Consider the following 13,498-nt stretch of genomic DNA (forward strand, 5'->3'; position numbering starts at 1 on the left):
CAGCATACAGCGGTGTTGTGCATTTTGATCAGTTTATGGGAAAAGTATTCTTAAAATGTATTCAAAATTCTGAATAATTTGTAATATATAATTATTCACGGTATTTAGAAGTGCCCACGATAACAGTACCGTGCATATTCATTACCGTGATATATCGCATTACCGAATACCGGCACAAGTCTATTACTGATGTTGGTTTATTAATAATTATAAAATGTATTACATTATTAAGTATCTAAACATATGATGCTTTTTGAATTTGGCACAATCGGTAGCCTAGACACTGCATTACACATCATACAGTGAATATTGTTTTGAGATGTTTTAATTCCCCTATATTGATTTCAAACAAACCTATTTTTATTGGTCTGAGCGCTGCACTATTCCTCTAATATCCTGCACATCTCGGTCACCCCATGCGGATGATTGGTTAATGTTGCATGTTTCAGATGCAAAATGCATCATATAAATAATCATATCAAATAAAATAAAAAAAACTTGAGGTAAACTAAATGATGATTGAATTTCAATTTTGGGGGATATGCTTTTTAATAGCTGATTAATCTTCAGTTTGCTTTTGTAGATTTAAAGTATGCTGATCTATTAGAAAGTTGCATCCTATTGCAGTTAATCTGTGTTGTTCTTAGTAGCTGCTGTTTCTCCTGGATACAGAATCACAGGGTTCCAAGTGAGCAGGTTTGTGTCTTTACATAACCTCTATGAGAGCAGTGGAATGCACAGTGAAAAGGGCAGATCCACACCCCCTCCGACTGTCACCCTCCCCCTCCACCGCTCTCACACAAACACCCTCGTCCTATCTCCCCAGTGACTTTTCAGGACAGGACTGTATGACCTCTGCCAGCCACTGTTGGATGTATGGAGCAACAGGCAGGTCTGTGATTAGAGGCTACTGCAAGGCTGAAGCGAGCAGCTGCCGTTCACGTTTAAGAGAGCTGGTGCTCTGATAAAGACAGGCAGAGGAGTGTCCTGTGGTGGGACAGTCACTGAGCGAGATTATCCTGACCCCGGAGTGCGTACTGTCTGCCACACTGGCTCCATTAGCCGACAGCAGCATGAGAATGAAGGAGATCTCTTTACGGCAGGACCCTGATCTGAGGAAGGAGCTGGCACTGCTGGCACGTGGCTGCGACTTTGTGCTACCCTCTCGCTTTAAGAAGAGGCTTAAAGCCTTCCAGCAAGGGCAGGCAGGTTGTCTTATATGTTCTGTGTGAAGCCATCAGACTGATCTTGTTTGCTTAATGCTATTGCTGTCAGTCTCACTGGGTATGTGATGTGATGTTAGCATTAGGGCTGGACGGTATATCGAGTTTGTACGATATATCGATGTTTTCTTTATAAGCGATTCGATATGAGGCAATACCGTTTATATCGATATACAGTAGTTTGATACGAGCGCATCTGAAAATATAGCGGAAGACACAGACTGAGCTGCTGCGGAGAAAGTGCATAATCCAGTTTGTTCTAAACATGTGACAAGCTGCATATTAAGGCCTTTAAAAACTGGCAAGACAGTATAGTTTATAGTTTCGTTTCGCATATTAGTTTAAGCGGCTCGGCCCGTCATATGCTCTGCCTCTGACTGAAAGACTGCGTGTGCCACTGACAGAGACACTAGGCTATTCGCGCTATTTAATGTGTTTGAGATGTGCTGTCTTCCTGAATGCATAACTTACATTTCACAGGTATATTCTCCATCTGTAAATGTTAGAAAGTCATGGAAATATTTCCATTTTGCTGTCAGGAGTGCATGAGCCTTCTGCTTTGCGATTCTCCGCTAAACTTCACACAGACTTCAGTGAACGAGCGCCACCGCGCGCATGCGCCCCAAACAGACGGAGCTCAATTAAATAGGAGCGCAATAATTCTGACTAAAGTAAGTGATATATATATATATATATATATTAAATACAGAATTATTTTTTTATCCAAATACAAAAATGAAAATACCAAGATATATACCGTATATCGCAAATCAGCCAAAAAATGCAGAGATATGAATTTTTGCCCATATCGCCCAGCCCTAGTTAGCGTCCATTAGATGTGTGGTTATAGCTGTGCCATTGTAGTTTTTTTTTTTTTTTTTTTACACGTATATTGAATCAAACATCTGAAAAATAAAGCAAAACAACCGAGAACAAAAAGTAGCAAAATGATTTAGCTTAGTGAATTTAACTTCCGCTTTAAACGCCTTATTTTTGTTTTTAGATTGCAATGTTACAATGTTAGAATGAAACGTGATTTTAACCCGTTTTTGCACATGATATAATGGCTTACATGGTTACATTCACTTTATTTGTTTTCATAGCCTTTAATATGTATTGTTTTGTTGGACAACATTAGGCAGTAAGTGATATATATATATATTAAATACAGATTTTTTTAATCCAAATACAAAAATGAAAATACCGAGATATATACCGTATATTGCAAATTGGCCCAAAAATACCGAGATATGAATTTCTAGAGTATTATCGGCGGTTTTAAGAGCATCCAAATGTTTAGCGTTGAGTAGCAGGCTCTGTCAGCCCTGTGCTGGAGTTGATGATGGTCATTCCCATTTATAGACATGGCTGACACTGACTGGGGAAGGCAAGATTAAACGCATTCATCTCTCACAGTGGGTTAGACTGAGCAGAATCCCCTGCATGCCACTTCAGAGAAAGAGTTTCCAAATGCATTAGGCTTCCAAACTTCCATGCAGGGTCCTAAAAGTTAGTGTATTTGAAAGCAAATTCTTAGCTGCTTTTTGTGCTGTTATTGATGAGTAGCAGTGGACTACTACTAGACATACGTTATGGATGTCTCTAAAATGAGATGAGGTAGTAAAATAGCTAATCTATCACAAGAGACTGAAGCAATAAGTAAATTGTCAAAATTACCACATTACTTTTTTTTTTTGGACGTGTAAACAGTTCCTGAAGCTGTTGTTTACTGAGAGGGGATACGGCTGTCCATGTGATGTCTTATTGCTGCATAAGTTAATGACAATTGAATTTTCAGTATGGCCTTGTGTGATTTATAAAACTACAAAAAGCGGTATTCTTTTTGTAAATTAATGATTCTACGTGTTATCTAGCTCTATTGTACTGTTTTTTGTTTTGTTTTGTTTTCAATTGCGTCATTGTGTAGTTGAAAATAATTTAATTACATGGTCTTGTAATGTTTGTTTTTTGTTCTAATTTGCCCCAATTGCGATTTTTGCTATTTTTTTTAAATGTTATGAAAAATCTTGGAGCTGGTTTGTTTTGTTCCTGGCTTAGAAATATTTACTGAAGAAGTTTTTTGAAATGCCAGTTGGAGAAAATAATTGTGAAAAATGTTGGGAACCAAGGCTGCTAAATAATTGGGCATTCACTGTTGCTTTCTATAATATGAAATGCGTTTGTTTATACATTTCATGTCATGTTTTGCCATGCTGAGTTAATGAAATGAATGAAATGTAATGTGAAGGCTACATTAGAGTTTTGTGGACTAAGAGGTTAATAATGGATTTGGAATAAATGGCATATTAAAACTGGGATCACAAATGGGATCATTCTTTTTTTTATGCCAGAATGAAGTATGACAGTGAAGGTTATGAATATCTGCTTCCATATCACAGTAACCAAATATTTGCCACCTAAAATATTTACATCTCTCAGGATAACACGGCAGCACAGAAGGTCAGGTTGGCTGGAGCATACATGTCCATGTGATTGTCTAATACAGAAAAGCCAAATGGATCTTGTTCAGTGTAATGTTGCTTATTCTAGAGAGTGGGCTTTGGAGTTTTTTTCCCCTGTGTGGAAGTTCTAGGGGGTCAAGATCTTCACAGCTGCAGCCTGACACTCAAATAGTTGAGGTTTTAAGTTACTGTGGAAAGCTGAGCCTTTGTAAAATCAGTAATAAGAGGAATTTAACCACAAGTGTTCACAAATTTGGGCATGAAGGACGTTTTGTCATTTGATAAAGCCATCATACTGTTGTTGTGCACAATTGTCACGTTTTCTCAAAATCCCCACCAATGTTTTTAAATGTTGCTCTTCATAGAGTTTTCATCCACCCAACTCTGGGTCATAAAGCCTGTTCTGCAAATTTCAATTTTTTTTTTCTTAGTTCTTGAACATTTCAGGCAAGGTTTTGTCAAGTCAACATCAACATTTGCCTCTGATTGTTCCTCTTCTTTTTTATAAACTCTTTATACATGCTTTAAATGTATTATTTTTTTAGTCAGTGTTACTAAATACTTGATTGTCGAATGTATAACCAGTCCAATAGTTTATTTCTGATGTTGTTTACCATACCAAGTTAATCTGTTTCCAACAGTAATGTTTGCAAGACTGAACCTGCAGTCCATCACAAGTTGTTATCAGTTTTGTAACGGTTTAAAACTGTTCTTTTCATAACGTGATAGTAAATAGATTTGACACAAGGACAACAGCTTAGCACTGGTTATCACACTGTAGAGAGATTCCCGTTTAACTTCATCCAGACTCAGCCAAAAGTCATAGTTGTTTATGTACATTATGTACTAGACCTTTTTTCTGTCAAAAGGTGGAAGAGTTTTTTTTTTTTTTTTTTCTTTTAAGGAAATGTAACAAAGGTCAAGGAGAACACATTTAAAATGCTAAACGAAAAGGTCTTACCCTTATTTTGTATTTAGTTGTCATGAATGAGTCAACTCATGTTTCAAACCATTATCCACGTTAAATTTTCTTATCCTTCATGTCATCACATGGAACAAAAATCCTAAAAATATTGCAAGCCTTCTCCTTAAAGTCATCCACAAGGGTGTGCGTCTGTCAAAATTGTTTTAAACTGTGTGTTTTACGCACTCTGAGGCGACTTAATTAAGCCATCACTGTGAAATGCTGATTGAGGTGAAATTTTCAGAGCAACCGTATATCTCTCCCACGATGAGTCTTGTGGCTAATGGTTATTATTTCTGTCTTTTTCAGCAGGCACAGGCTAAGAAAGAGGAGTCCGTTACACCAGCTTTAAGTGAAAGCATTCCAAAGTTCTACTTCCCTCGAGGACAGCCCCAGGCCAATATCAACATAGACAATCTTATTTCCAAGATAGAAAAAACATTTTCTCAATTTCCTGATGAAAGAGTCACTTTAAAAGATATGGGGCTGGTTGCAAAGGTAAGTGTGGTTTGTAACGTGCCACCTTTATCCGTTCGTCAAATTGTTCATTTTGTGTAACTAACGTATAACTGTTTACAAGTTTGAAGGTTTTACTTTTCCTGTAGCCAGTGGAAAAATATCACCACTGTTTATATGTTGAATTACTTATCCTGAATAGAACCCGTCTAGGTAAACGACGGGATTCAGGAATTTAAACAAAATGATTTATAAACATAATCATTGCTAATTAGCCCCATTTATAGTTTCTACAGCACATGTGAAATGTAGTCATAATGTCCAAGCACTTAACAGAAACCTCTGATTGAGCTCAATTGCCCGTTTATGAGAGAAAGGTTATAGTGTTGCATTTTATTTTTGAACTCTACTGTAACATTCAGATCTCAAAACTTTGCGGTCTGTTTGGCGCTTATTGTTGGCAGTTTGAAATTCATTACGTCTTGATCTATTTTGTCATCCTGACATTGCAGTAACAATCTATTTCTGTGTGACACTTTTGTCTCCCTGCAGGCCTGTGAGTGCCCACTCTATTGGAAAGCTCCATTGTTCCATGCTGCCGGAGGAGACAGGAGGGGATATGTGTCCGTTCACAAGTTTGTGGCAATGTGGCGAAAGTAAGACAATAGTTCTCTTCACAGTGCCCTCTCATATTAATATCGGCAGGGGTCAATGGCTGCACATGGTGCTTTTTAACAAGTGTGTGAATGTCCTCTTATCAAGAGCTGAAGTACAGTGATCTCTATGTGTACGATTTTGGTGATATTATTTTGTACAATGATACTGCTGTTTATTTTAGGTGTCCCTGCATTGCTTTATGATTTCTTTATTTTTTATTTTTGTCTGTGGCTGTCTTGTCAAAAACTCATTCAAGTTTTTAACTGAGGGGATGTGAAAATTGTGATATACACTACAATTTCCTTAAAATATAATTTAATGAAAAAAACACATGCCTATATGATATATCTTCTATATCAGGGGTGGCAAACTCCGGTCCTGGAGTGCCGCAGCCCTGCAGAGTTCAGCTCCAACCCTAATTAAAACTCACCTGCCTGCAGCTTCCTAGTAACCGTTCAGACCTTGATTAGCTCGTTCAGGTGTATTTGATTAGGGCTGAAGCAAAACTCTGCAGAGCTGCGGCTCTCCAGGACCGACGTTTGCCACAACTGTTCTATATCATTAATGTACCATGTCTAGAAAAACATTTACGTTCATATTTTTTATGAGATTAGTGTTTTGGCTGAGCAGCTGGGTGGGCGGTCCATGAATCTGTAAAGGTTGAAAACTCTTGTTTTAAATCATTATTCTTCCGTCATTGCATGTCAGAATTGGCTGAGCGTGAATTCTGGAGCCTCATTTGTAGATTCCAATAATCCGAAGACATATATTTGAAGTGAAGGGTTTTGGAGACCATATTGCTCTTTGAAAGGGTGAGAGGGAGCCTGAAACCATCTGTTTCCTCCCCACAGAGTGCTTCAGACCTGTCATGATGACGCATCCAAATTTCTTCACCTTCTGGCCAAGCCTGGCTGCAATTATTTGGAACAAGAGGACTTTATTCCATTCCTGCAGGTACAGAGTTCTGGAATAGAGACCTACCACTGAGAACACAGACACACACAGGTCAAAATGCACTGAGCATTGATGATTTCAGCATTATATTATTTGCTCTCATTCCTTTTTTTATGTACTTGCAAAATTCCAAATGTGATGCTTAACGTTATGAAATAATTGTGTGCAGAAGTGCATTCTTTGAGTTCAGTGATGGACATGTCATTTATATTCACTGACAGGATTGGCCGTGCACACTGGAGATGTATTCTGGCGTCCGCACTTTAATTTGTATTGTGCAGCTTTAGCAATTGCTTTGACCGTTTTGATGAATGAAAAAAGTATTGTTATGGAGTAGATTGGCCTGTTCCCGTCTGCTCCTTTACAACAATGATTTATGTGTTTTTCTACTGTTTAATTTCACATGGGGAAGGGTCAAAGAGTCCCACACCTCCCCCCAAAATAAGTTGTCGTAATTTATCGCCTTTTACTCATATATATATACCAGTATTTGACTGTGAAACATGCATGAGTAAAATCTTTGTTTCTCTGCTGAAGAATGCGCTAGATGGAAAAGCCAGCAGGCCATATGTATGCAGAGAGTGAGACTGGCTGAAACTGATGCACAAGCTAAAAACTGGACTTGGCCTTAAAATCACCCCTTTGTTCTTAGAAGTTTAATACCTTTAACATTTCCACACATCTTGTACCAACGCATTAGCCTCTGCAAGTGGACAGACTAAAATGATTCGCCTTTTCTCTGTAATCTAATCCAGAGCCTCTTTGCACACAAATGGATTTAACATTGCTGTTTTTTTCTTCTCTTGTAAGCCGTGTCAGTTATTATATGCTGACTTTGATGTTATATTGGTGTGTGAATCATTTCTATACCTTTTTTTTTAAGGATGTGGTGGATTCACATACAGGTCTGGCATTTCTAAAGGAGGCTTCAGACTTTCACTCACGCTACATTACCACTGTAAGGAATACTTCCAGTTGTGTATTTTTCTAGTAATTCAAATGTTTTTTGTATATTAAGCATGGATTTGCACCATTAACTAAAACCTCAAATAACCTGAACAGACTGTGTATATATACACTGTTATTTTTTTGGTGCACCATAAGTCTGGACAGTTTACAGATCAGCACAGTCTTGTTGAATTGCTTCAATCAACCTGATGTTCAACAAGTCGCTTTTTCTGCCAACAGGTAGTCCAAAGGATATTTTATAATGTAAACCGCTCATGGACTGGAAAAATAACATGTACAGAACTCGGGAGAAGTAGTTTTCTACAGGTAAATATGTTATGAGTCTATATCTAGGACTGCAGTGGACATTTGTCAATTTATTTTTATGCTAATTAATAAATGTAATTCTAACCAGTGTAACAGAAAATAAAAGTGTATGCTAAATATACAGTATTTTAACCAAGCCCACATTCATGTTATTTTATATTAATTGCTGATTTAGTAGTAGTATTTTTATTATTATTATTGTAGGTTTTAAGTAATATGATTTTGTTGAAAATAAAGTTGTTTTGGAATTTCTACTGCTGATTTTTCTAAAATCAGGCTGGCCAATCTACAATTTAGATGACTAAGCTTTTCCGTTGTGTAATGGTGAAAATGTTTCCCAACAGAATGTGGCACTTCTGGAAGAAGAGGAAGAGATTAACCAGTTGACAGAGTTCTTCTCTTATGAACATTTCTATGTCATCTACTGTAAGTTCTGGGAGCTGGACACGGATCACGACTTGTACATAGACCAGAGAGACCTGATGCAACATAATGAACAAGGTACCCATCCACCCGCTGCGCCCTTAAGACCATCACACTCTTCTGACATGCTGTTTATCGATTGGCTGCTTATTGCTGGAGGTGACGTTAAATATCCCCTCTAGCAGCACTTGACTGCATATGTTTCTGTTTGCTGCAGAATGAGTTTAGTAAATTGAACGAAGTGCGGTGAAATTTTAACATCAATTTCCTCTAGTATGACGGCATGTCTGGCACTCTAATCATTTTATCTCCTTTCAGGCAGGGCCAATAATCGTTGTGACTTTTAAAATGATAAAATAAGGATATTAAATCACTATGTCTTGCGGTTGCAATTTACAATATTTACAACCTTTGACAGCGAATTATTACCAAGTTTAAGCGTTTTCTATGAATAAAGGAGAAGACTGTGATGTGATTTTTCTGCTCTCTTTGACAGCCATATCCCACCGAATGATTGAGAGATTATTCTCAGGAGCTGTAACCAGGTACCATCTCTCATTTTTCAGACATTCTTTTGTTTCTCTCCAATTTTTGAAAGCTTGCTTGTCATGTGTCGCATTATTATAGATTTTGTGAGTGCTGTGGTTAAATTATACTCTGATGCTCAGGGACAGAAAGGTTCACAAAGAGGGCAGACTGAGCTACACTGACTTCGTATGGTTCCTCATATCTGAGGAGGACAAAAAGACTGAGACCAGGTAACTGAAATGACCTCTCTTTTTTTATTGCTTATAGATTTATTGCTTTTTTTTTTCAAAATGATAGGACTGCAACTATCAGCTTTCTTGATAATTAATCAATTCTTTCTTTGATTAATCTGATAAAACAATTTCCCAAAAAAATTGAACATTAAATATATGTAAAAATCCAAGGCTATAAAAACAAAATTAAACCAACTTTGAATGAATATCATTTTAGTTACATTTACAGTATTATTTACATAATCTGCTTGTTGATTGTGTAGCATAGAGTACTGGTTTCGCTGTATGGATCTGGATGGGGATGGAGTTCTGTCCATGTATGAGCTGGAGTACTTCTACCAGGAGCAGTCTCAGAAGCTTGAGGCCATGGCCATTGAACCACTGCCTTTCGAGGACAGCCTGTGCCAAATGTTAGATATGGTTAAGCCAGAAATCCCAGGTATTGTTTGAAATGATGAATAACTTAATGTGTTAGATTGAATTTCCTAGACTTTGCATGCTCGTCTGTCATCATTCTGAAGTAGTCACACAAGTGAGCAAAACCTGAAAATTACTTGCGACGTGTTAGCCTGTGCCAAATGTTAGATATGGTTAAGCCAGAAATCCCAGGTATTGTTTGAAATGATGAATAACTTAATGTGTTAGATTGAATTTCCTAGACTTTGCATGCTCGTCTGTCATCATTCTGAAGTAGTCACACATCCTAGCTAAAGTGAGCAAAACCGTAAAATTACTTGCGACGTGTTTGCTTTATTTTTTGTCAGGAAAAATCACTCTCAGGGACTTGAAGAGATGTAAACTTTCCCATATTTTCTTTGACACCTTCTTCAACGTTGAGAAGTACCTAGACCACGAACAGAGGGATCCCTTACTTGCTGCAAGGGTAAAGAATAACATGGTTTATATAATTGTATGGTTGTTTTGGTCACTTTGATGATTTAATACTATTGCTGTTCTGCATTTGTAAATTTATAGGATGCTGAGACAATGGGACAGGAGATTTCTGACTGGGAGAGATATGCTGCAGAGGAGTATGATAACTTGGTAGCTGAGGAAACTGCAAACGAGCCGTACAACGATTGGTAAGACTGCGTTTCTCACAGTTGAACTGCCCACAGACAACAATATTATCACTGTGCAGCATCATAGATGAGCTAACAACACTGAACTTCAGCTGCGAGCAGCCTCTCTAAACTGTACAGGACATCACCTCATGCAGCAGTTTTAATAACATCAGTCCACTTTCGTCATTTGCTGCATTGTCACTGCACTAAATCAGTGATCAGAGGGCTGATGAGGTATTATGTGACGCTTTTAGGATCAGCACAGACTTCTAATGACAGGATGAGTAGAGTTGAAACAGGTATGACGCTGTAGGTGCGGGGTTGAGGTTCCTTCTGTTCTCCCCCACTTCTGTTCCTCATGGCTTCACCTGGTCACTGTTTAAATCTTCACATAACGGATTAAAGTATGTTTTACAGTTTCAGCAAACTCCAGTTTTGTCAGGTGTCTTTTCAATGGCATGCGTTTACATGTCAGTTCCTTAACTCTTTTGCCCTCCAGTTGGTTCTAGAAGTTTTTTCCCCATGTCTAGTTTCTCCATATGAATATCCTCTCTCCAATTTTCATTACATTTTAAGCATCCAATCAAAGTACAGGACTGTGTATGTTATAAATTCCATTATAAAGGTATGAACTGCTCTTCCCAACTATTGTGAATGATATAATTGAATAAGTCTGTTGCAAAACTTTCAAACTGAAAGGGCTGGGTGAAATACATCTTGTCATTTTAATTCAATGTACAATTTTTTGCTTTCTTTTCAGCTGTGACAATGTTCTAGACCCAATTGATCACATTACATGTGCTTTTGACCTGCGGAATGAGAAGAGACATCTCTTTGAGATCCCCAACCCTCACTGTAACCTGGACCTGGATGAATATGAATACGAGGATGATTTTGAATGACAGCCACCACCACACAATACAAGTAAGGCTACCATCTGCTAGTGTGTAGAACAGGAAGTGGACCAATCCTGCTCTCCAGTACTGATGTCGGCTGGTTCAGCTAACCAAGGCTTGAGTGTACAGATACGCTCCCCCAGCCGCTGGATACCAGACAGTAAACCAGCAGTCTGACGAGGGTCTGTTTAGCAAGACACATCGTGCTGGCCCAGTCTATCTGTCAGTCTGACATCAATACACAACCAGCTTTCTGAAACAAATGTAGCTGCACTGTAGGTTTTAAGCAACTACACTGGAACCAAACCGGTACACTTGAAATATTGAATGTGCACTACGTTTATAAATATTTCAATATTTTTATGCACAGAATTGGCCAATAAGACATTCCAGAGATTCACCAAAGTGATTTCAGCTTGATTTCATGGATGGCTTCTTTCTCATGGAGCTCTGTCGACTTGCCTTATGTGTTTGAGGGTCACATTAATATGAAATAATGCAGTAATTAGACTCTGACATTTTACTGTCTGTGTGAGAAGTGTTTCTAAATTATAATGTATTTGTAAATATTTGTTTGCCTCGTTTGTTCTAAACCTTTAGGCTTTAGTCCAGCTAAATGTTTTCAACAAATCACGTTTGTATTATTTCTATAGAAGTGCTTCCTAACAATGTACTTTTATTATTGTAAAAATGAACTTTTTCTTCTGTTTTAAAGAGTTAAATAAAGTATTAAGACAAAAGTCACACATTCGCTGCAGGATGTTATTGCTCTTTAATTAAAGTTAATTTATACATTTCTGCAAGTCAAATTAATTTGAAATAATTATGGAGCAACCTGTTTTAATTTTACAAGTAGAAGGCATAAACATAATAGCTGTGACAAAGTATCAAATAAAATTTAAAAAAAATACAGCTGCTTCTCCTCAATTTACAACACAGGTGTAGCTTATTTGAATACCTGAATAAACCACATTATGATTCAGCAATGCACAACAAAATGAATATATGTGTGGTCTAAAAGTACACGGCAACAAATATTTAAAAAGATTGGTCAAATTGCAATATTTTTCTTTTTGCGCCACAATTAGCAGTAAATGAGTGTTTTACACATCAAGATTTGAAAGTGCATCATTCTGTCTTTTTAAGCCCACATAGGCTGTGCAAAAATTTCATCAATAGCAATGCACCATGAATTTACATTCTTTACAGATATTTCAGCACCGCCTTATTAGATCTGAATCTGATCATGATTATTATCATTTTAAATGGCACAATTTATACAGGACATTATGTAGTGCAAATGTTGTCCTTTACCAGTAAATACAAAACAAACAAAAAACAGATCCATGATGACAGATTAGCCATGATTACAACATTAGCCATCAATATCTACAGTATCCACATCCACTTCATCACTGCTCCTTAGAACTTTATCAGACACGAGACTGCTGGTCAGCTGCTCTCTGCTCAGTGGGGCTTGTTGGACTTTTGAGTCTTCGGAACTTTACATGGAAGAAAAATTAAATGGTATGTTACTCAATTGACTGACTTTTCACACTGTCAATAAGGGTTTATTGACCTCACCTTTTCAGAAGCTCATTTCCCTTTGGTTCTGAAGAGGGGGAAAGAAACCTTTGGTCCCCTGTTAAAAACAGAAATAGATCAATTATAATATTAAATAATATTAAACTTCACATTATGAAATTCATAATCTTTAGTAACACTACTGGATATACCCTAAATTGTTTGTGGATATATTTTCTGATAGTGACAGCAAATACTGCTGCATTGTTATTTTGACCAGCTGACTTGTAAATTAAACAATTATGTTTCACCAATTGTTTTAATTATTTTTTTATAATTATATATGTATAATTTGCAGGGTTTAAAGTTCTCCGGCACCGTGCCGGATCTGCGGCGTTTGGCTGCGGGGAAAAAAAAAAAAGATAGTCGTCCTACATTTAAAAACACTTGTTGATATCACGTTCGAGTTCATGAGTTCGCCTACCAATGTGTGAGAGGAACACCGCTTTCACTCTCAACCAAACTAACAGTACTAACCAATCAGAAGTTTTTGCTCTTATATAAACACGAGATGCGCATAATAGTATCCAATTGCAGAGTCGCAGCTGATGAGTGGAAAAGAAGCCTGGGTCTCGAGCGTGACGCATTGAAAAAGCTGCGAAGCGCAATGGTCAAAGATTTCCATCTAGCGTCATATTTACATAGAAAAGCTATTTAAAAAGCAGCGGAGCTTTGTAAACAGCTCAGAGTAATCAAGCCATCTCCATAAGAACGATATGATTGCCAGAACGAATTTATTGGGATTTTTGAAAAGGTCCTGTTCACACATGATCTCTTAA

At 37.4% G+C, this 13,498-nt stretch overlaps 1 protein-coding gene and 1 pseudogene across 1 annotated transcript in view; one reads left to right on the forward strand and one right to left on the reverse strand.

The window, feature by feature from the left end:
* Nucleotides 1-11,606, forward strand: part of ppp2r3b (protein phosphatase 2, regulatory subunit B'', beta) — a 21,423-nt gene extending 9,817 nt beyond the window's left edge. The window contains exons 3-14 of the mRNA XM_016562807.1: nucleotides 4,959-5,147; nucleotides 5,658-5,761; nucleotides 6,614-6,716; nucleotides 7,600-7,674; nucleotides 7,905-7,991; nucleotides 8,336-8,492; nucleotides 8,911-8,959; nucleotides 9,083-9,172; nucleotides 9,439-9,614; nucleotides 9,940-10,058; nucleotides 10,151-10,257; nucleotides 11,000-11,606. Coding sequence (XP_016418293.1) covers nucleotides 4,959-5,147; nucleotides 5,658-5,761; nucleotides 6,614-6,716; nucleotides 7,600-7,674; nucleotides 7,905-7,991; nucleotides 8,336-8,492; nucleotides 8,911-8,959; nucleotides 9,083-9,172; nucleotides 9,439-9,614; nucleotides 9,940-10,058; nucleotides 10,151-10,257; nucleotides 11,000-11,141 — 1,398 coding nt within the window. The 3' untranslated portion in view covers nucleotides 11,142-11,606. The remainder of the gene's footprint in view (nucleotides 1-4,958; nucleotides 5,148-5,657; nucleotides 5,762-6,613; nucleotides 6,717-7,599; nucleotides 7,675-7,904; nucleotides 7,992-8,335; nucleotides 8,493-8,910; nucleotides 8,960-9,082; nucleotides 9,173-9,438; nucleotides 9,615-9,939; nucleotides 10,059-10,150; nucleotides 10,258-10,999) is intronic.
* A 61-nt stretch (nucleotides 11,607-11,667) lies between these two features.
* The window catches only part of LOC107748178 (cohesin subunit SA-2-like), a 19,060-nt pseudogene continuing 17,229 nt past the window's right edge, over nucleotides 11,668-13,498 (reverse strand).

The sequence above is a fragment of the Sinocyclocheilus rhinocerous genome, unplaced genomic scaffold (assembly GCF_001515625.1).
Source record: "Sinocyclocheilus rhinocerous isolate Xijiao unplaced genomic scaffold, SAMN03320098_v1.1 scaffold289, whole genome shotgun sequence".
Classification (NCBI taxonomy): Eukaryota; Metazoa; Chordata; class Actinopteri; order Cypriniformes; family Cyprinidae; genus Sinocyclocheilus; species Sinocyclocheilus rhinocerous.